This window comes from Gymnoscopelus braueri (assembly GCF_963280865.1).
Source record: "Gymnoscopelus braueri genome assembly, chromosome: 23".
Taxonomy (NCBI): domain Eukaryota; kingdom Metazoa; phylum Chordata; class Actinopteri; order Myctophiformes; family Myctophidae; genus Gymnoscopelus; species Gymnoscopelus braueri.
In genome coordinates, this window is record NC_137625.1 from 37,227,972 (window position 1) to 37,250,665 (window position 22,694).

At 41.0% G+C, this 22,694-nt stretch overlaps 1 protein-coding gene across 2 annotated transcripts in view; it reads right to left on the reverse strand.

The window, feature by feature from the left end:
* The window catches only part of znf800b (zinc finger protein 800b), a 58,466-nt gene that overhangs the window by 14,600 nt on the left and 21,172 nt on the right, over nt 1-22,694 (reverse strand). The window contains exons 2-5 of one of the 2 annotated variants that reach the window (XM_080421615.1): nt 14,343-14,432; nt 11,033-11,483; nt 4,537-4,632; nt 1,873-2,016 (exon numbers count right to left, since the gene is read on the reverse strand). In XM_080421615.1, coding sequence (XP_080277741.1) covers nt 1,873-2,016; nt 4,537-4,632; nt 11,033-11,483; nt 14,343-14,387 — 736 coding nt within the window. In that variant the 5' untranslated portion in view covers nt 14,388-14,432. Of the gene's footprint in view, nt 1-1,872; nt 2,017-4,536; nt 4,633-11,032; nt 11,484-14,333; nt 14,433-22,694 lie in introns of both variants that reach the window. The other variant, XM_080421614.1, reaches the window with a different exon arrangement.

A 22,694-nucleotide genomic window follows, 5' to 3' on the forward strand; every position in this document is an offset into this window, starting at 1 on the left:
TAATACACAAACCCATTATCCAACCCCCCGAGCGGAGATGGAAACCGATAAGACCATTCATCAAAACTAATAACAGATACAACCTCCAACTATTTGTTATGCTCTGCGGCTTGTGGGGGAAATTAAGTTGGCGATTCGTAAAACAATTTTGCCCAGATCGATGGTGCAGAAAACAAAACATTTCTTATGAAAAATGACGCTCTTTGTTTTTCCTGTGATCGTTAACCCATTAAGACCGGGTAACGCATCTGTGTGTCATTTTTAGATTTCTTTGGCTATTCAAAAATAGCAGATATACAAGCTCATAACCAAGTGCCGCGCTATGAGCTTGTAGATCAGCTTTTTTTTTTTTATCATGAATTTTTATGCAAATCTTTGAATATATATTTTTTAAAGCGAACATTTGTAACTCAAATCTTTGCTTCTGGAGGAATGGGATTCTACAAATCTCTTCTAAATCCTAACAGTTTTTAGAAAAAAACGTATGTTGCTATAATCAGTGGTTCCCAAACTTTTTTCATGTCAAGGACCACCCAAAATTATATGTATTTGGCCGCGGACCCCATCTCAAAATATGTTGTTCAGGGACCCCCCAGAAGCACAGATTTGAGTTCAAAATGTTCCCCTTAAAAATATATATTCACATATTCGCACAAATGTTCATGATAAAAAAATAAAAAAGCAGATATAAGAAGCTCATAGCGGTGACGCGCTATGAGCTTGTATATCTGCTATTTTTCAATAGCCAAAGTATAAAATAATGGTTAAAGTGGTTACACAGATGTGTTCCCGGTTTGAATCGGTTAAGGTGAAGGAATCTGAGCAGATACTTTTTGATCTGCGGGCGCCTGTAAGCTATATTTTTCTCAAAACCGAATAAGGGATGGAACGTGATGATAGTGCAAGAAGAGGAGAAGTAGAGTAAGTATCATTACTTGTGTAAAGAGGAAAGAGAGAGAGAGAGAGAGAGGGGTAATGAGAGGTACTGTACATCAAAGACACAGTGGATGATCAAAGTGTTTCCTCACAGACAGCACAGTAGAAAGTGAACTACAGGACAACTACGCGAGAGACATGTTCAATGTGGAAGTGAGCGCAATACACTGTGTGTGTGTGTGTGTGTGTGTGTGTGTGTGTGTGTGTGTGTGTGTGTGTGTGTGTGTGTGTGTGTGTGTGTGTGTGTGTGTGTGTGTGTGTGTGTGTGTGTGTGTGTGTGTGTGTGTGTGTGTCTACGCATGGACCGTCCGCTCAAGTTTTTAGCTGGCTGCGGTGGACTCAATTGTTCTACTGTACCACTCATCCTAGGATATAATAATATATATTAAAAGGTAAGAAAAACGTAGTCCGGAATTCTCCTTTAAAGCTACATACAATCTCACGACTGAAAATGTTTGTCAGGCCAAGTTCTAATCTGTGATTTGTGATGAACACCATGAAACCCCCACACTAGAGCTCTGTTTCATAATGAAACAGAGCGTGTCTTGCTGTTCTACATACGGTATAGCCGTTTCAGATGAAGAAATTGCAGGTTGAGGCTTTAACGCTTTTATGAGATAAAACACTTAACTAATAAACGCTCTTTAATCTATTCTAATGCTAGTTTGACCACTAAAAATAATCTTTAATCTGGCTGCTATGGAATCCAAATGATGTCGTGGCAACTGGGAACTTCCATTTGATGTCCTCACAAGTATGGTATAGTAACACAAACGTGTGTGTGTGTGTGTGTGTGTGTGTGTGTGTGTGTGTGTGTGTGTGTGTGTGTGTGTGTGTGTGTGTGTGTGTGTGTGTGTGTGTGTGTGTGTGTGTGTGTGTGTGTGTGTGTGTGTGTGTGTGTGTGTGTGTGTGTGTGTGTGTGTTGTGCACGCTCACCATCAGGTTCAGGCATTCTGCGCAGACAGTAGTACTCTTTGTGTGTGATGAGGTTGGGCAGGCCTCGAAACAAACTGCGACACAGCTTACACTCAAATATGGTGTCGACTTCCCACAGCAACATGTGTTTCAATTCACTGGTACCTAGCAGAGAGAGAGACAGAGACAGAGACAGAGACAGAGAGAGACAGAGACAGAGACAGAGACAGAGACAGAGACAGAGACAGAGACAGAGACAGAGACAGAGACAGAGACAGAGACAGAGACAGAGAGGGGGGCGAGGAAACAGAGGGAAGAGAGATAGAGAAGAGAATAAGACAGGAAGTAAGCAGAGAGAAGTTAATTATATGAATTTGTCTTGGGGAGACAGATGAAAAACAGCAAGTTGATTTTCATATTCATAAAGTATACAGTGGCTCACACCAGAACACAGCATTACCGCCAAACATCTCAACTACACCGTAAAATCCACAGAGTTCATTTTACTCGGAGAGTACAACCCGTGAGGGTCCATTAGGTAACATTTGTATACTCTCTGAGTTACAAATGGATAAATCATCACTGAGGATTTTACTGTGTACAGACTGTAGCAGGGAACCGGTGAAGTTACGAGCGCCAAAAATAAATCTGGTTCAAGGACAACAGCCCGTGTTCGTCTACGTCTACATCTGGCTCCATCGACGTGATCCATCTTTGTCAGAAATGCGGATGAGATATTGAACGATCGTTCTCGTGTGAATAGGGAAAATATTAGACGAGACAAATGCGGCGCTGCATTGAAGTAGACGTAATTCCGCCGGTGAAAGTTTGCCACTGGGTGAAGTTACAAAAGTGCAAAAGTAAAGATGTGGAGTTAATACACATCTGACATGAAGAAGGTATGTCTACTTTAATGCTGTGCGATGTTTGTCTTTTAGACATGTTTTGTGTGTTTCTGGTCTGCAGTCAGACTCCCCCAAATATTGATCTTGCCTTTATAAAGTATTGTTTTAGATGTATTTCACTTGACGATGTTTTGACAATGACGGATTACGTCTGTGGATCCAAATGTGATAAAACGCCAGCGGTAACCTTTACCGTGCATACGATTCAAATGCTGAAGGATAGCGGCCATTCTTATGTTTCATGACGCATAATGGTCATCGTTCGTCATCATCTCAGCGGCCTCGACTGTCAACAACCGTATTGTTACACGAAGCCATTCACTGTTCGAACACTCGGTCGATGCCGTCTGATTCATCGGCCACCCCCCCACACACACACAAAGATACAATTACGACACACGTTCTATGAGCATTTGGATGTCTGAGTCATGCACACACACACATGCATTGTGCTATGTAGGACAACACACACACACACACACACACACACACACACACACACACACAGGACACACACGCTCACACACCCAAAAACAGAAGTGTGCTGTGCAATCTAGGACAACACCAGAGCAAAGCATGCTCACACAGCTTCCTGTAGAGATTGCAGTGGTGTAAAATAGTAACTAAGTACATGTACTCAAGTTCTGTATTTAAATACAATTTTGAGGTACTTTTACTTTCCTGGAATATTTCCAGTTTTCTATACTTTTACTTCTACTTCTAACTTTGGCTATTTGAAAACAGCAGATGTACAAGCTCACAACGTGTCGCGGTGCGACGTGTTGTGAGCTTGTAGATCTGCGTTTTTCAAAATATTTTAATACATTTTAGAAATTTGAAAACTTGTGAAATGGGACCTTCTGCCGAATGAGTAGTTTTACCTATGGTACTGTTTTCGCCAAATGTTCACCGTTTATGACATGTCCTGAATCTCGACGCTAGGGTTCATGTAGTTGGTAGATTAGGGGGTTATAAAGCTACCTGGCCATGATATGAGTTTAATTTTAACGTACATTTTCTCTGTAAACTTTTTTGCTTGTTGTGCTTGTATATTGTTCTGTGTGGACCCCAGGAAGAATAGCTGTTGCCATGTGCAACAGCTAATGGGGATCCTAAATAAACTCAATAATCAATAATCCTTATCTGTTGCTTCTGTCTTCCATCAGTTTGAAAGCAGAGGTAGTGATTCTATTCACTGTCAATGAATGTCGAAACAGACCCCAAAATCACACTTGTATCACATAAATGAACACAAACAAGTAGAAAAACTAGGCCTAGTATGTAAAATGGGGGAAAATATATTACTTAATGTTTTATTATATCTTGTGACAGACGTTCTCTCGCGCAACAGAAATCAATAAGGTCACTAACATTGGTGTAACAAGAACATCACTGTCAGTAGGGGAAATAGGTAGGAAAAGAATTGTGCACCAGTAAAAAAAGAAATCTATATGGCAGAATCTGTTATGTTTGCGTTCTTTTCTGTGCTTTATTTTCTGTTAATGGTATGGCCACTTCCCATTCAAGATAGAATATCTTTATCCCTCTACCCTTCTCTCTCACACACACACACACGCACGCACACTCACGCATGCACACACACACACACACACACACACACACACACACACACACACACACACACACACACACACACACACACACACACACACACACACACACACACACACACACACACACACACACACACACACACACACACACACACACACACACACACACACACACACACGCGCGCGCGCGCGCGCGCGCTTTGTACCTGAGCGGAAGCACTCTATAATCTGTTGGATTCCCGATTTGGAGGTCTGTAGAGGTTGCTGAAACAGCGGAGGGTCCCCAGGTTCTATACAGTAACCTACAAGCACGCACGCACACACACACACACACACACACAGAAATGCAGATCAAGTTAAAAAAATAAAAATAAAATGGTAACAATGTATAAACAACCATAATGAGACAGAGATAAAGAGAAAGAGACATATAGACAAAGAGAGAGAAAGAGAGCATAGGTTCATTTTCATAGTCAATATGTGCATAAAATGAGTGACAGTGAAGCATTGTGTGTTTGTGTAATACCCAGAGATATAAGGGATCAAACAAAAGTATATTGCTTTGAGCTCATGAGACAATAACATCTAAGACGCGCGCACGCACACACACACACACACACACACACACACACACACACACACACACACACACACACACACACACACACACACACACACACACACACACACACACACACACACACACACACACACACACACACACACACACACACACACACACACACACACACAATAAGGGGCAACTGCAGGCATTTTAAATTGCTTTCAGATACTTTAAAATCCCTTGTTTCACACTTTTTCTCACTCTCACGTATTCACGCATGTTTGATCGTCACACTCCCATAGTTCAGGAGCTTATCTCCTGTTTCTGTAGCATGCGGCAGCTTGGTGTCGTGTACAAGTACACCCCCTGGACAACATGATGCTAGTATGTCACATGATGTACAAGTACACCCCCTGGACATGACCAGACGCTAGTAAATACATGGGCACCTAGCGGCCCGGGGGCCACATGCGGCCCCCACCTTCACTTAATGCGGCTCGCAGGTTAATATCGGAATGCAGATATATTATTGATTTCAGCTGTTCCAATTCCAAACATGCAACGATGACCCGCTTTAATTACTTCAGTCTATATTAGTAGCTGAATGACTAGTATTACAATTCTATTGTCTCTTTTTATGTCCAATGTATTTGTATTTAAGTTCATAAAGTTAACATAAGTATAACTGATAAAAGACTGGCATGCAGCCTTATTCTGTTTTTAAAGAATGTGTATTCCTCACAGAAACCCTTTTGTTTGTTTTTACAGCTATTACCTGCAAATGAAAGACATGGTTATAATACTAGACAGGCATCAAATGGTCACTTTACTTTACCTCTGCCCAGAAATGCACTTAAGAAAACAGTAATGTACAGAGCCATGGCATACTGGAATGTGCTCCCCCCATATTTGACTCTAACAAGAAATACATTTGGTTTCAAAAAGAAACTTAAGGAAGCAATAATCAAAAAGGAAATTAGATTAGGTTATTATTTTCGGTATTTTCGGACAGACAAACCTGTTTTGTTCTGTTTTTAATAAAAAAATGTATTGTTAATATAAATGCTGTTCTCTAAGTTTGTGTTTTTGTTCACTAACATTGATTATATTGTACTGCATTTTATGATTTGTATTGTGATGATTTTGCCTGGACCCCAGGAAGAATAGTCTCCACTAAGGTGTAGACTAATGGGGATCCTTAATAAACAAACAAACAACTAAATGCATTTATTTATGCATTTAAATGCATAGATCGGCTATTATTGCTACTTTTGTGTGACATAGAATGGCTAGAATGGTTAGAATACGGAGATAAGAGGTGTCTGTGTGATAGTGATATAATAGTGATCCAGTCTGCCCGACAGTATATGCAATGTGGCCCTCTGGAGTGAGTGTGGAAATATAGTGGCCCTCTCCATCATCAAAGTTGCCCACCCCTGCGCTAGAATGTTGCAGGGACTTACCCCCACCCAACCCTTGATGCTAAGTGCCAAGCAGGGAGGCCTTGGGTACCATTTTTATAGTGTTTGGTAGGACTTGGCCGGGGATTGAACCCCGCCCATGTCACAAACTGTAAATTTAGGATTATCCACCTCATCAGACTGTGTGAGCTGAATTGTGTTTGCTTGTCACCTCGTGAGACAAAAGTACGATCTACATCAAAGTATGGCAGGGCAATGTTTTATCTCGAGAGGAAAACAAACAAAATGAGTAAAAAAAGGAAAGGAGCCGGTCTTGACTTGGCAGAAGAGGACAACATTCTGCCAACATGGGTTGGCAATTCTTCAAAGCGAGATGATAACATCTACAGACATTTTTCACAAAACTGTCTGCACATGGGACTGGTAGATAGGCTACTAGTGATTGATTCACTGTGCTTAAACACACATGAACCCTGTTAAACTGCCCCAGTATTTCCTCCAGTAAAATGTAGCCGTTTCTGTTAACACAAACAATGACCAGCCCTTTATTTGGTAGGTGCTTACAGATTAATTTCAAGCATCATCTTAGCACCACCAGCCAAGACAGAAATTTCGCATAGCCTACGATGGTGTGGATGGCCGTTCTTTTCCCCCGTGTTAGTGAATGACCGAATGTAGCAATTATTTTTGCTACATTTCCTTTTCGATGTGGACATTTCATCTGGGATGACACTAAAGCCAGTAGCATGCCCTATTCCAAAGGAAGTTAAACTATGTTCAGCTTCAGCAGGTCAATAAGAACAAAATGATGTCACTGCAGAGCAAACAAACTGACTCATTGTCTTGCCGAAGTTTGCTTCAGCAGTTCTTGCACCTCAAACATTTTTAACTATCCAAATTCAGTGGTGGAAAGTAACTACGTACATTTACTCAAGTACTGTACTTAAGTACAATTATGAGGTATTTGTCCTTTACTTGAGTATTTCCAATGTTCAGTACTTTTACTTCTACCCCACTACATCTCAGAGGCAAATATTGTACTTTTACTCCACTACAATTATTTGAAAACTTTAGTTACTAGTCACTTTGTAGATTTTGATTATTGTTACAAAACATGCATTAACCACTTCAGCCCTATAGACATTTCGGTCATTTGAAAATAGCCGATCTACAAGCTCATTATTGTGAGCTTGTATCTGCTATTTTCAAAAGATTTTTTATACATTTGAAAACTTGAGATGGGACACTGCATAATGAGTACTTTTACTTTTGGTACTTTAAGTACATTTTGATGCTTTTGTGCTTTTACTTAAGCACATTTTGAATTCTGGACTTTTACTTGTAACACAGAATTTCTACATTGCAGTATTGATACTTTTACTTAATTAAAAATTGGGAGTACTTTTTCCACCACTGTCCAAATGCAAATATCGCGTGTGACTGGTCAGACACTCAATGCACTTGTGATTTATATCTTATTTACACAACCTGCGACATACCATAGAGTTTTGAAGAAAGCTCGTCTGAGGACGTTAGGAGGTACAAACCTCTGTAATCCCGCTCTGAGCTACTACAAACAGAACCAGATGGCTGATGAATTAATGGAGAGAGAGATAGCACACAAGTTGTCCATGTGTCTGTCGCCAGACATGGCACAAATCTCCGAGACAATCATGTCAAAGCACGTCAGGGGACGATGTAAACAAACAGCCGAGATCTGTGGTAAAAAATCACCCCGTCCAACACTGTATACAGTGGGCGGTGTCTAGCGCATCGGTTCTCAAAGTGGGGTCCGGGGACCCCCAGGGGTCCTTGGGGGGTTTCCAGGGGGTCCCCAGCAAATTGTGTTAGTATAGCATCACAATAATTTTAACCACTTTAACCTTTTATAGGCTACTTGGCTATTAAAAAAAATCACACCCAGTGTGAAGTGGGCGGTGTGGTCATCACAGTGGTCATCACAGTGATGGAAGCTCACTTTAAAAAATATATATATTTTTAAGTGCATAGTCCTATTTATAGGTTATTAATTTCATCATGTGTCTCGCTAGCCAATCACAGTGCTGAATAGAGTCAGCCAATAGAGTCAGCCAATCACAGTACAGCTAGGGGTGTACTAATGTAGGGGTGTACTAATGTATGAGCCAATCACAGTACAGCGAAGGGTGTACTAATGAGGTGTCCCAACCCCACTTATAGGGGCGGCTACACCGCCCAAAAATCACACCCAGTGTGAAGTGAGCGGTGCTATTTATGAGTTATTCATTTCATCATGCATCTCGGTAGCCAATCACAGCACGTCGTGCGAAGTGACGTGCTTACATTTTTTACATTATTATTAATTTCATCATGCGTCTCGCAAGCCAATCACAGCGCGTCTGCGAAGTTTGAAGTTAATTTCATCATGTGTCTCGCTAGCCAATCACAGCACGTCCTGCAAAGCTTAGCCTATGGGCGTGTTTTCCACAGCATGGCGTCACAGCGAAAGACAAATTTTCACGACGGAAAGAAAAACTTTCACCACGGATGGGTCCTCTTATAGGAGCGGTTGCACCACTCAAAAAATGCATATCTACAAGCTCATAGCGTGGCACCGACTATGAGCTAGTAGATCTGATTTTCTTTTTTAATCGTGAAAATGTTTGGATATGTATCTTTTAAAGTGAACAATTGTACCTCAAATCATTGGACCCCCCCCCCCATCCAATCCTAGCGTACATTTGATAAATGTGACGGCTGAAACCGAGCGCCATTTAAATAACACGCCCTTAAATATTCTCGAAACGCCCCAATTTTACGACCTGAAGAACCAGAATACGACCAAACAAAGCATGGAAAGACAATAAGAAAGAGTTTCCCCCACCTGCCTCGGCGCGGCTGCCTGTCAAGTCACACACACGCACGCACGCAGGCAGGCACGCAGGCAGGCACGCACGTGCGCGTCATAGGTGTGCTGTGCTGTACAGCCGTGGCAACCTTTATAAACTTGACCAAAGAGATCAACTCTACTTCACCACAACAACTGACAACTGAGTCACTGACAGATTTGAAAAAAAATCTGGATTTGAGGTTCTTGGCCTCTCTTGTGCCAAGGGCTCTGACGTTGATCACTGTAGTAGTTTGTGAGATTAGCCACAGACAGACAAACACCCACACAGGAGCAAAACCAATAAATCTCTGCTGCTTTTTCGGCCTGGCGGAGATTAATGAATAGACACATGAGTGAAGAAGAAGGTCACACATGCGCAGCATTCGAATGTTGAGTGAGATAGAGAGAGAGGGAGAAAGGGAGAGAGGATAGAATAGAGAAAGCAAGGCAAAAAATGCCCCTCCCCCCTCCCAGAGGCCTACTGCTTTAGTCCTTTGGGGTCACCGACCCCTACCATTCCTGACCCGTTTCACCAACCCCCTCAACGGGGTCAGAGGTCAACCAATCAGAGCGGTGGGCTGACACTAACTAACCAGTTGAACGCGGGCCTGCATGACTCCTTTCTTTACCCCCAGGAGCAGGAATCAACGGAGCGAGTGGTCTTTCAGTGTAAGCCACCAGAGGACGGACTTCTCTTTGTGTGGAAGTGGAGAATGACACAGAGAGAGAGAGAGAGAGAGAGAGAGAGAGAGAGAGAGAGAGAGAGAGAGAGAGAAAGAACGAGGTAGCTCTGTCAGACATGGTGACGAGAGAGGCTGCCACTCTGACAGCCAATTAGAAACAACTTCCTGAACCCTGTCCGATATGACTTCCTGCTTTGACAAATTCACACCTTTCTCCTCTACTTTGTCTAGTGTGTGTGTGTGTGTGTGTGTGTGTGTGTGTGTGTGTGTGTGTGTGTGTGTGTGTGTGTGTGTGTGCGTGTGTGCGTGTGCGTGTGCGTGTGCGTGTGTTCAGACTAATGAATACTTGCCAGGTGCATGCGAGCTAATTAGAAGGTCTATTTTTAGAACATGTGAGAGACCTTTCCTCCTTCTCTCTAGGTAGGGCGAAGCGGGCAGGATGAATGAAAGGAAGTAGAGAAGTATGGAAATAAATAGAGAAGACGGAAATATGACGAAGGAAGTATATGGAAGGAAGGAAAAGAAAGGAATAACGGAAGGAATAACGAAAGGCAGGAATGATGGAAAAGGGATTGAAAACAGGAAGGAATGACTTATAGAAGGACAGAGGAAAGAGTGACCGGGTGAAAGGTGTCACATGTACTGTATCACCAACACAAAACCTGTAGTTAAAGCGGCACTATGTAATTTTTTCCTCATGAATAGAATGTAATTTTGTCCTATCTATATGGTAGAGTATGTTAATACAATATAACTTATACAATTGGGGTGGTTGTGTATTTTGTCTCCCTGCTCTTCTATTGAGACGTTTAGATCGTGTCAAAGGTCATGTCTCACCTAGACACAGGATCTGACATGAATTTTGACCTGAAGGTCAAGATTAAATGTATCCCCTGAGCAAGCAGGCAGGCAGGCTCTACTAGCTCAATGGTAAATATGTCAGCACTTGCGCAGGAGACCGGGTTCAAATCCGGGGTAGAAGAGGAAAGTTACATAGTGCAGCCTTAAGAGTAGAGACCGACTATAATGCGCGTTATAAATGTTTATAATTAAGCAGAACAACTTTTAACAAGCTTTATGAAGTACTATAAGTGCTGGTCAGGATGCATTATAAGCCAGGTCTAAATGGGTTAAAACAGTCAAAACACTCCAATCCCGTCTTACCCAAACTGTGACCATGACCTCCAGGACTGCTCTGCGGCGGTTGTTCTTCCGTCTGACAGCTCTGGTTCCGGGTAGAGCCGGCGGTCGCCGGTTCACCACCGTCGGGACTGTCCTGGGGCTCCAGGGGTGGAATCGGCTTCCACTGCCCCGCTGCGGGCTGGGGCTGAATCTGGGGTATGGGTTTCCACAGAGCCCTGGCGGCGGGCGGTCGGGAACGGGAGGGACAATCCTCCTCCGCTTCCTGGTTCTGTGCGTCGGCGGCGGTCTCCTCCATCGGAGTCTCTCCCCGGTTCTCGTCGTTGTCGGGGGAGGCCTCGTCTGAAGCCTGGGCCTGGAGTTGGGGTTGTTGTCCCGGGGATTGGGCTCCTCCTCCCCCCTCGGGCTGAGGTTGTGACGGAGACCGGGTGTCTTCCTGGGGCTGTAAATCCTCATCGTCTTCCTCCATCTGATGCTATAAAAAAAGAACGACAACACAAAAATAGATAGGATTAAACAATGAAATAAAAGAAACTTAAGACAGAGGTGAACGTCTGAGATGAATAAGAGTGACCCAATGCATGAGACGGAGGAGAGGAAGAACACCTTGAGGAAAGGCATAGGCCTGTCACAATTATTACATAATCCTCTAATCGCAAGTATTTGAGATAGTCACAATTATTTTTGCATAGTCATCATAATCGTTTCCATGTTGAAAAATGTTCACACATTTTCAAATATAGCGGAAATAGCAGATCTACAAGCCTTTTTTTACATGTATAAAATGATTAAATATGTCAATCATTTCTTTGTATGTTTAGTTATTTGTCATATCTGCCCTTTGCATTTTTTTTTATTACGAAGCCTAAAAGGCAAACAGAAATGAAATCTGTATTCATATGTTCCAATGTTCAAAGCCAAACACACAATTAAACCGTTAATCGCAATTATTTGAGTGACGATTGATCGTCGACTTAAATTTGTAATCGTGACAGGCAGCCCTAGAAAGGCATAAAGGTAGGATAAGAGGAAAGTAGCAAAGGAGGAGAAGAGGAGAAGAAAGACAAAAGATGGGGAACGGTGGTTCAAAACTTGTGAAAAGCAAAAACATTAAAAAACAGTTTCTGACAGGGGTGTTCCCAGTGGCGTCTTGTTCACGTCAAACACCACCAGGTGAGACGCCCAACCAGTCAGTCAGAGTCACCGCTGATCCCATGATGTGTCACAGTGGTTTCAAACAGTTGACAGCATACAGCAACCGGTGGTGGAAAGCAACTAAGTACATGTGTAGGGCTGTCACGATTGCAAATTTAACTACAAATAATTGCCACCTGGCATGTTTGCCATTGAACATCAGAACATATGAATAAAACCTTTATTTCTGTTTGCCTTTTAGGCTTTGTAATCAAACATTGCACAGGGGCAGATATGACAAATACCTTAAATATACAAAGAAATTACTGGCATATTTAATAATTTTATATTTTGATAAAAATCTGAAATAATTGTGACAAGTACATGTACCATACTTAAGCACAATTTTGAAGTATTTTTTAATTATGTATTTCCAGTTATCAATACACAGACGTAAAGGGTGTTCAATAGCGTTGATTTATTAAAAAAATATTTAAGACTCAGCTTCTGTTATACAAATTAATTCTATATCGTCATAATACTTATTTTATTCTTCTCTTCCAAACACGCATGGGGGACGAGGAAACCAAAGGACAGCATTATGCATTGAAACTAACCAGAGGAAAAGTGATTCCACTGTTAATTAACTGAAGCTGTGTCTTCATAGTCCATAAGTATTGAGTGTGTGTGTGTGTGTGTGTGTGTGTGTGTGTGTGTGTGTGTGTGTGTGTGTGTGTGTGTGTGTGTGTGTGTGTGTGTGTGTGTGTGTGTGTGTGTGTGTGTGTGTGTGTGTGTCCTGAGCATCCAGAGAGTTGACGACAAGACATTAACCTTCTCTCACATCCCACACACACACACACTCACCCGTCAGATAAGTGACTTGGACCATCCTCTTAAGTGAAAGTGTGTGTGTCGCGGTGTGGTTACCTGCGTGTGTGTGTGTGTGTGTGTGTGTGTGTGTGTGTGTGTGTGTGTGTGTGTGTGTGTGTGTGTGTGCGTGGTTACCTGTGTACGTGCGTGCGTGTGTGCATGCGACTGTGGGTGGACCACAGACATAAGTAGGAAGTGGTAAATCTATTTAACAGCATCAAGGGGGGAAATTTCCCACTAAATTAAAAACAGGTTTAGAGCACAGTAAAATACAGCCATCTATCACAACAACAGCTTAACAGCAGATGCATAGGGATGGGTGGGCCTGGGTCAACTTGTGTGCAGCTGTCACCCATTTGAGATAGCAAAAGAAATATTGCCAATTATGATTATGCAAATGTGTGAGGAAGCTGTATGTATGTACTGTATGTTTTATTCACGCATTTAAAGGTGATGTGTCCATCACTGATCAAAATGTACAGCCTAAAATTTTATATTCTGCATAACCCTTGACCCCTTTAAAGACAAGCTGAAATTAAAAGCATTTCCTGGGCATATCCATGGTCATAATGGAGACATAATTCACAATAGAGGGCAAAAAAACTATGTTACATGTCGTGACGTATTTGTGAGCTTGTAGATCGCCTATTTGGGCTATTTTGTGGAAATGTTTGAAAATGGATGAGCATTTTTCAACATGGAAACGATTATGGCGATTATGCTAAATAATTGTGATTATCTCAAATGATTGCGGTTAGACGGCAATGTAATAATTGTGACAGGCCTATACTGGTGCAAAGTAGCAAGTACATTTACTCAAGTACTGTACTCAAGTACAATTTTGAGGTAATTTTACTTTACTGGAGTATTTCCAGTTTTCAGTACTTTTACCTCTACTCCACTACATCTCAGAGGTAAATATTGTAGTTTTTACTCCACTACAATTATTTGAAAACTTTAGTTACTAGTTACTTTGTAGATTTTGATTATTATCACAAAACACACATTAACCACTTCAACCCTATTTACATTTCGTCCATTTAAAAATATGATCTACAAGCTGCTAGATTAGATCAGCTTGTAGATCAGCTATTTTCAAAAGATTTGTATACATTGTAGACATTTGAAAACTTGTGAAATTGGACATTCTGCATAATGAGTACTTTCGACTTTTTGTACTTTAAGTACATTTTGAATTTCGGACTTTTACTTAGTAAAACATTTTGGGAATACTTTTCCACCACTGCAGGCCTAGGTCTGTCTGCAGTGGACTATGGAGTCAAGTGAGTGGAGTAGATCCGGTAGCATGCATGGTACATACCTGTTGTACCTGTCTTCGGGGACAGCTGGAGGTCTTCCTCCCAGCCTTCACCATAATGCTGCCCTCTCCTCTCCTCTCCTCTCACTACCAGCACAACACCTGTTGATAAAGAAGAGAGGGGGGATATTTTCATAACCACTTGTACATAGTATACATGTCTTTGGACTGGAAAAAAAACTAGTGAAAATAGCCACCCTACAAGCTCACAATGCATCACGATATGACGTGTTGTGAGCTTGTAGATTGTAGGCTAGTATTGTCACATTTGTTTCAATTACAAAAAATATTATGAAATATCTTGACAAGTTTACCCAAAAATATGAGTTAATGTGGATACATTTTTAATTAAATAGTTAAGATTGTGATGTCATCAAACATAAATATCAAACATATCAGTAAAGGAAATGCATGTAGAGTCTGATCAGAAGCAGGGATAAAACATAATCCCCACCGGCCATAAAAGTGAATAACCAAAAGGAGGATATCAAAAGCAGAGCCCCCCCCCCCCCCCCCCCCAAAAAGCAAACCGAACCCTTACTGTGACAATACACAGCCATGGGTGTGTGTGTGTGTGTATGTGTATGTGTATGTGTATGTGTATGTGTATGTGTATGTGTATGTGTGTGTGTGTGTGTGTGTGTGTGTGTGCGTGCGTGTACTAGGACTCGTTAGCACATCATCGACTTTTACAGGATGGATCACCAATCCGAAAAGTACATGAAACTTCTGGCTAATTGGACTGCAGTGCAGATCAACTGCGTTTTTGTCCTATGTGTCCCTCCCTGTGACTTTGGCCTCTGTACACACAGGGCCGTCTGTCATGATGATGGTGGCAGAGATTTCTTTAGGGAGATATGAGAGAGAGAGAGATGGAGAGGGAGAGAGAGATGGAGAGGGAGAGAGAGATTGAGAGGGAGAGAGGGAGAAAGGGATTGAGAGGGAGAGAGGGATTGAGAGAGAGAGAGAGAGACAGTTTCAAATATCTAAAATGTATACACATATTATGAAAACAGCAGATCTACATGCTCACAACGCGTCACACCGCTATTTGAGATCTGCTGTTTCAAATAGCCGAAGTGTATATAGGGCTGAAGTGAGAGAGAGAGAGAGAGAGAGAGAGAGAGAGAGAGAGAGAGAGAGAGAGAGAGAGAGAGAGAGAGAGAGAGAGAGAGAGAGAGAGAGAGAGAGAGATAACCCTGTCAGCCAACCAAAGCCTCTTAAATTAAATTGTCTAAACTTACTCACCTCCCACCAAGCTCCACCAGGAGTTTAGAAATGTTGAGAATGAGACAAACTTCAAAGTTTACACGTATCAACTGCTTTATAACTTCAGTTCTCTCCTCCCTATGTTTGCTAGGCAACTTTATTAAGAACTCGCACAATTAGCTCTTTTAGACGGGACTCAGTGGCCTAATAATGTCTGTGGATCTGTTTGGAAGTCCTAGTTTGTATGTCAATACAGTGTGAGACTATTGGAGGGCAGAGCCTCTGCTGCCCTCTAGTGGTTATTCCCAGTTAAAACAGTTAAATCAACTCCAGCACACTGCATTTGACCTTTAAGTGGAGTCCATAGTTGATGTGTCATCATTCAGGACAACACACAAAAAAACCTGAATCCCTGCCACAGCTGGGATTCTAAACATGATTTGAATTAAATATTTCATTCTGAGACATTGTTTTAAAAATGGCTATTTACTATAAGTAGACCTAAGACCAAGGGTTCCCAAACTTTTCAGGCCGCGACCCCCCAAAATAATCATATTTGAACTGGGGACCCCCGGCCCTGACAAGCACTTGGAATTGTAGGCATTACATTTAGCTTGACTTGGTTCCAAAGATAAATATTGTGAAAATAGCCGAACTACAAGCTCACAACGCCTCGCAGTGAGCTTGTAGATCGGCTATTTTCACAAGGTTTGCCTCTTTCTTACGTAATCTTTGGCCAATTCGGCGTTAAAAAAGGTCTTAAAAGTAATTCAATTGTAACTTTAGAAATGTGCAGATACCCTGTACGCACTTATAATGTATGTTGGTTTGTTTACTGTTGAGTGAGAAAACAATGTTGCACATTAAACTAATCATCTGGGGACCCCCCAAAATAATTTGGGGACCCCACTGGGGGTCCCGACCCTCAGTTTGGGAACCACTGCCCTAGACCCCCCCCCACATGGAACTCTGTTTAAGCGCACATTTGCACTCCAAGGACCACCATAAGCTATCAAGCTTTTCTGTGTTTTATCCTTTTGACAGATATGTATAAACTATAAATATATAATTAAATATGATCAATTTCAATTAGTACGTTACAAATCCTCAAGAATATGACTCCACTCAAAATGCGCAGGGGTCAATCATTCCAAACATAGCTACAAGGTTGCCAAAACTGGAACATTGTGTTTGTGTTTTATTTAAAAGGGTATCTTAAAGAAATTACATTTTTATTTCTCAGTCTATGAAACAAGCTCATTAAAACATCATAATCACAGACTATTACAACATATCTCTACTGTCCGGCAGAAACCAGCTAACTCCAAAAAGTTCATTTTCCAGGAAATGAAAAAAAGTGGAGTTAGGAGGTTTTGTTCATCATTGATAAGAACAGCTGAATGGACCTCCAAGCTCACATTGAGGTTGGAGGTCAAAAGGGGTTGGAGCCTGGAGTCAGCTAACTGCTGACCGGTGGAGTTAGCTGGTTTAGCAGAAAGTTTGAGGATCCAATGGAGTTAGCTGGTTTTGTCAGAAGTGCTTTTTAATGCTTTTCATTGTTTGTTTTGTTTGTTTTTTACCAACACACAGACGTAAAGGGTGTTCAAAGGCTCTGATTTATGGAAAAGAAATGCAAAAGCGTAAAAATGGAGTTAGCTGGTTTCTGCCGGACAGCAATGATTATACTCTTTACAATATAGGCTAACACACACACACACACACACACACACACACACACACACACACACACACACACACACACACACACACACACACACACACACACACACACACACACACACACACACACACACACACACACACAAGACTATTTTGGGTCCAATACCAACTACCTCATCAAGAACAACAGCATGACACTGAACATCAGACTTTTAATAATATTAACAATAACAATAATAAGACCTATTTCATCCCACAGCTGGTGGGGGTAGTTAGGGGTTAAGTGTCTTTCTCAGGGACACCTCGACCAGTGGCGGGCCCCCAACCTCAGGCCCCCCCCCCCCTATATATGGCCGCCCCTATATGTGAGGTTTGGACATCGACATTCGCTGCACTGTGATTGGCCACCATTGTACCCCCCCCACCCATTGCACCCCCCCAACCCTGCGCTGTGATTGGCCAATCACAGTCTATTCAGGACTGTGATTGGCTAGTGAAACATGACACATGTGCATAGCCCTATAAATAGGACTATGCACTTAAAAAAACACATTTATGTTTTTTTTTAGGGGTGTACAATGGTTGGTCCACAATATTACTTTTCTTCCATCACTTCTTCCATCACTGTGATGACCACTGTGACCACACCGCCCACTTCACACTGGGTGTGATTTTTTTATATTTTTTGACTCACATCCCAGTCCAGGGCCCGCCTCTGGCTGGCCGACGTCCAATAATTTCATGCAAGAAGAGGATGTAGATCTGATTGAATCAGGGCTCAGCTCAAGTGAATCATGTGAGTGAGTTGTTTTAGCTGTCTGTCAATGGTGGAAGTGCAGATAGCCTAATTAATTTAGTTCGAAAATGCATCATTATGGATTGTGGAAGCAAACCAACTTCAGTCCACAAATTATTTTGTAATAAAAAAAATTATAAAAAATAATATTATAATTTTTTTGCGGGGGGGTGCATATGGGGCCCCCATATGAGCTCTTGAAACGGGAATCGAACCTGGGACCTTCTGTTTACCATGTGGGCTCTCTACCTAAATCAGCTTACAGACTTTGTCCACAAAGCCAGACGTATTATGAATAAAACAGTGACAATGACATATCAGCCTCATTATCATTCCTTTAGAACCGGTGGCCTCAGATGCTTCCACAAGATGCTGTCAAGGACAACGTTCACAGGGTTGATGACATTTCCACCAGAGACCTAACCATCTATCACCACCAGTGGTGGAAAGTAACTAGGAACATTTACTCAAGTAATGTACTTAAGTACACTTTTGAGGGATTTTTACTTTACTGGAGTATTTCCCATTTAGTACTTAAGTACACTTTTGAGGAATTTTTACTTTACTGGAGTATTTCCCATTTTCAGTACTTTTACTTCTACTCCATCTCAGAGGCAAATATTGATATAATTATAATATATATAATAATTATTTGAAACTAACTAGTTACTTTTCAGAAATAAATGATGATATTATGAAACATACATTAACCACTTTACCCCTATTTTATACATAGGCTATTTGAAAATAGCCGATCTACAAGCTCACAATCGCGACGCGTTGTGAGCTTGTAGATCTGCTATCAAACATTTTTGTACTTTTAGTACATTTTGAAGCAAATACTTTTGTACTTTTACGCAAGTACATTTTGAATTCTGGACTTTTACTTGTAACAGAGTTATATAGTCTATATTGCAGTATTGATACTTTTACTTAAGTAAAGCATTTGAGTACTTTTTCCACCACTTTTATCACCACATCCACCTGACCTGACACAGTGGGCCCGCAGTACCACCCAACGGCCACAGGAGGGAGACAAACCCATAGATTCTAAAGTTAAGACAGGCCTGAAAAGTTTGTGGATGATGTCACTAGCGTTCCCAGACATAACATGATGCTACTATCCCTTCTTTAGCTACGCAATAATGTCACAGGTACTTATTCTCAGTGGTGTAAACTAACTAAGTACATTTACTCAAGTACTGTACTCTACTGTATTCTACTCCATTACATCTCAGAGGCAAATATTGTACTTTTACTCCACTACAATTATTTGAAAACTTTAGTTACGAGTTACTTTGCAGATTATGAATTATTATATTATGAAACACACATTAACCACTTTAGCCCTATTTTATGCAAACAGGATTTTGGCTATTTGAAAATAGCCTAGATCTGCTATTTTCAAACATTTTAGTACTTTCACTTTTGCTAATTTAAGTACATTTTGATGCCAATACGTTTGTACTTTTACTCAAGTAACATTTTGAACACAGGCCTTTTACTTGTAACAAAGTATTTCTACACTGTGGTATTGCTACTTTTACTTAAGTAAAATATCTGAGTACTTTTTCCACCACTGCTTATTCTACACAGATGATGTCACTCTTTCTTAGAAATGGAGATTATGATGTCACAGCAGATGCTTAAGTCATGATCTTACTGCACACAGATTAGGTCACAGTTCCTTATCCTGAACAGATCATGTGACAGCCGTTTATTCCATACTGCATGGTGTAAGACACTGGTTCTCAAGGTGGGGTCCAGGGAACCAGCAAAAATGAGGAACATTTTAAACACTTAAAGGAGTAGTTTGCCCAAAAATGTTCTTATTATTAATCTATCAATTACACACCCCATGAAGCCTTGGATTCATGGAGATTTTTTTTGTTTTTGTCGTATTTTCCTAAGCCAATGATTTGATGACCGGCGTAGTCTCCAGTACTGATTTACAAGACTCCAAGAGTCTCCTACAAACCAATGACCCGGTCTTACAATTATTGTCTCAGGAATGCGACAAAAACAAAAAAATCTCCATGAATTCAAGTCTTCATGGGGTGTGTAATTAATAGAAAACAAGTACTTTTTTGAGTGTACTAATCCTTTTATCATTTCATTTTCTGGCCATTCGAAAATAGCCCATCTACGAGCTGCGAGCTTGTAGATGAGCTATTTTCAAATGATGCTGACAAATCTTGACAAATGTCGACAAATCGTCTCTTATTTTGTGCCTATTTTGTGCCTTAGAACCACTGGTCTAAGACAGTCCTCTGAGTCTCTAAAGTAAACAGTGTTCTGTCATGTTGTGTAGATTAGAAGGTCTGACTTACAAGACAAGCTTCTCACTAAAGAAATCCTTTTTTTTGCAGTATGTTCAAGCAGAGTAAACACTAGTTTTATCTTAACACATTTCGGTCCAGAGCACACAGGACGGAGCTCCCGGTAGAGTCCAGAGAAACAGAGTTCAAACTGTCAGGTAAAATCTGTAAATGGTGTTGTAGTAGCCCCAAAATACGTATTAATCCATTCGAACCGAGAATTTTCATTTTTTCATTTTAGATTTCTTTGGGCTATTCAAAAGATCTACAAGCTCATGTGTGCCGCGCTATGAGCTTGTAGATCTGCTAATAATAAAAAAAAAATCTTGGACATTAAATGTTCAAGATTTAAAAAACAAATATTATATAAAATATGTTGTGCAAATATTTGATTTTTTTTTTTTTAAGGGAACATTTGCAACATTTGGAACATTTGTAACTCAAATCTTTGCTTCAATGGGGGTCCCTGGAACTGAATATTTTGAGATGGGGGTCCGCGGCCAAATACATATAATTTTGGGGGTCCTTACCTTGAAATGAAAAAGTTTCTGCACCACTGATATAGCGACATACGTTTTTCAGAAAACTGTTAGGATTTAGAAGACATTTGTAGAATCTCCAGAAGCAAAGATTTGAGTTACAAATGTTTGCTTTACAAATATGTATATATATACAAATGTTTGCACAAACTTTCACGATTTTTCAAAAATAACAGATCTACGAACTTGTATATCTGCTATTTTTGAATAGCCAAATAAATCAAAAAATGACACAGATTCTTCCCTGGTCTAAATGGATTATACCTCTTCTTCCTGCAGGTCAAAGAGACTCACAGGCACAACACAAGGTCTAGTCTAGCAAGTCTGACACTGGTAAGGATTAGTAGTAAAGCTGTACCGATGCAACATTTTTGGGGGTCTGGTGCCAATCCCGATTTTGGAGTCCTAAAAAGTACTCAAATGTTTTACTTAAGTAAAAGTATCAATACTGCAATGTAGAAGTACTGTTACAAGTACATGTCCGAAATTCAAAATTGTCCTGAGTAAAAGACAAGTACAAAAGTATTGGTATCAAAATGTACATAAAGTACCAAAAGTAGAAAGTAGTCATTATGCAAAATCTTTTGAAGATAGCAGATCTACAAGCTCACAATATGAGCTTGTAGATCGGCTATTTTCAAATAGCCAAAGTTCACATAGGGCTGAAGTGGTTAATCTACAAAGTAACTAATAAGTAAAGTTTTCAAATAATTGTAGCGGAGTAAAAGTATAATTTTTGCCTCTGAGATGTAGTGGAGTAGAAGTAAAAGTACTGAAAATTGTAAATACTCCAGTAAAGTAAAAAATACCTCAATATTGTACTTAAGTACAGTACTTGAGTACATGTACTTAGTTACTTTACACCACTGACCACAGATTATTATTGCATCACATTGCGCTGCCTATTTTTGAACATTATAACCTATACAACCTAGACACCATCACGCCGGAGTGAAATGTTTGGAGCTGGGGAGTCTGGTGCAACGCTCAGATCCTGACCTGGTGAGACGAAGGAGGGGACCGGACAGGAGGCCATCCACAGAGCCTAGTCCCTCCACATACCAGAGCCTCCCCCAGTACCGGCAGAGTAGTTCCGGAGAAGCAGACTGAGTGGCCCGTCTTGCCCTAAGAGGACTGACCGTGGGTAACTAGCTACGGGGACGTAAGTCGGGGTTGATCAACCCCGGCTGGGTCACCTGGCCGAGGGTGTATGTTGCGAGACCCGAAACACCAGATGATTTCAGATACTCAGGTGTCCAGGATTGGAATAATGTTCCTAAGACGACTATAAACCCAGTCACATGTAAAGCAAAACTGAAACTCTGACTTTTAGATAATGTAACCTATGTAAAGACAGTTGTGTTGTATGTAGCTCATTGAACACGCACGCGCGCGCACACACACACACACACACACACACACACACACACACACACACACACACACACACACACACACACACACACACACACACACACACACACACACACACACACACACACACACACACACACACACACACACACACACACACACACACACACACACCTCTATGACATCCAACCACAATGGAATTTCTTTTGTTACGTAATGCACTTTTTATTGTCCACGTACATTGATGTTGCAACCATGCAATTATCTTTGTGTGAAATTGTCAAATAAACAAAACATCACACATCCCCACCCCAACCAGAGATGGGAAGTAACAAAGTACAAGTACTTCGTTCAACCCACACTAGTACTATATTTCTGTACAGAGTTGAAAACCAATCATGTAGAGTAAAGCTATATGTCTACATACAGTATATTATAGACATGATAT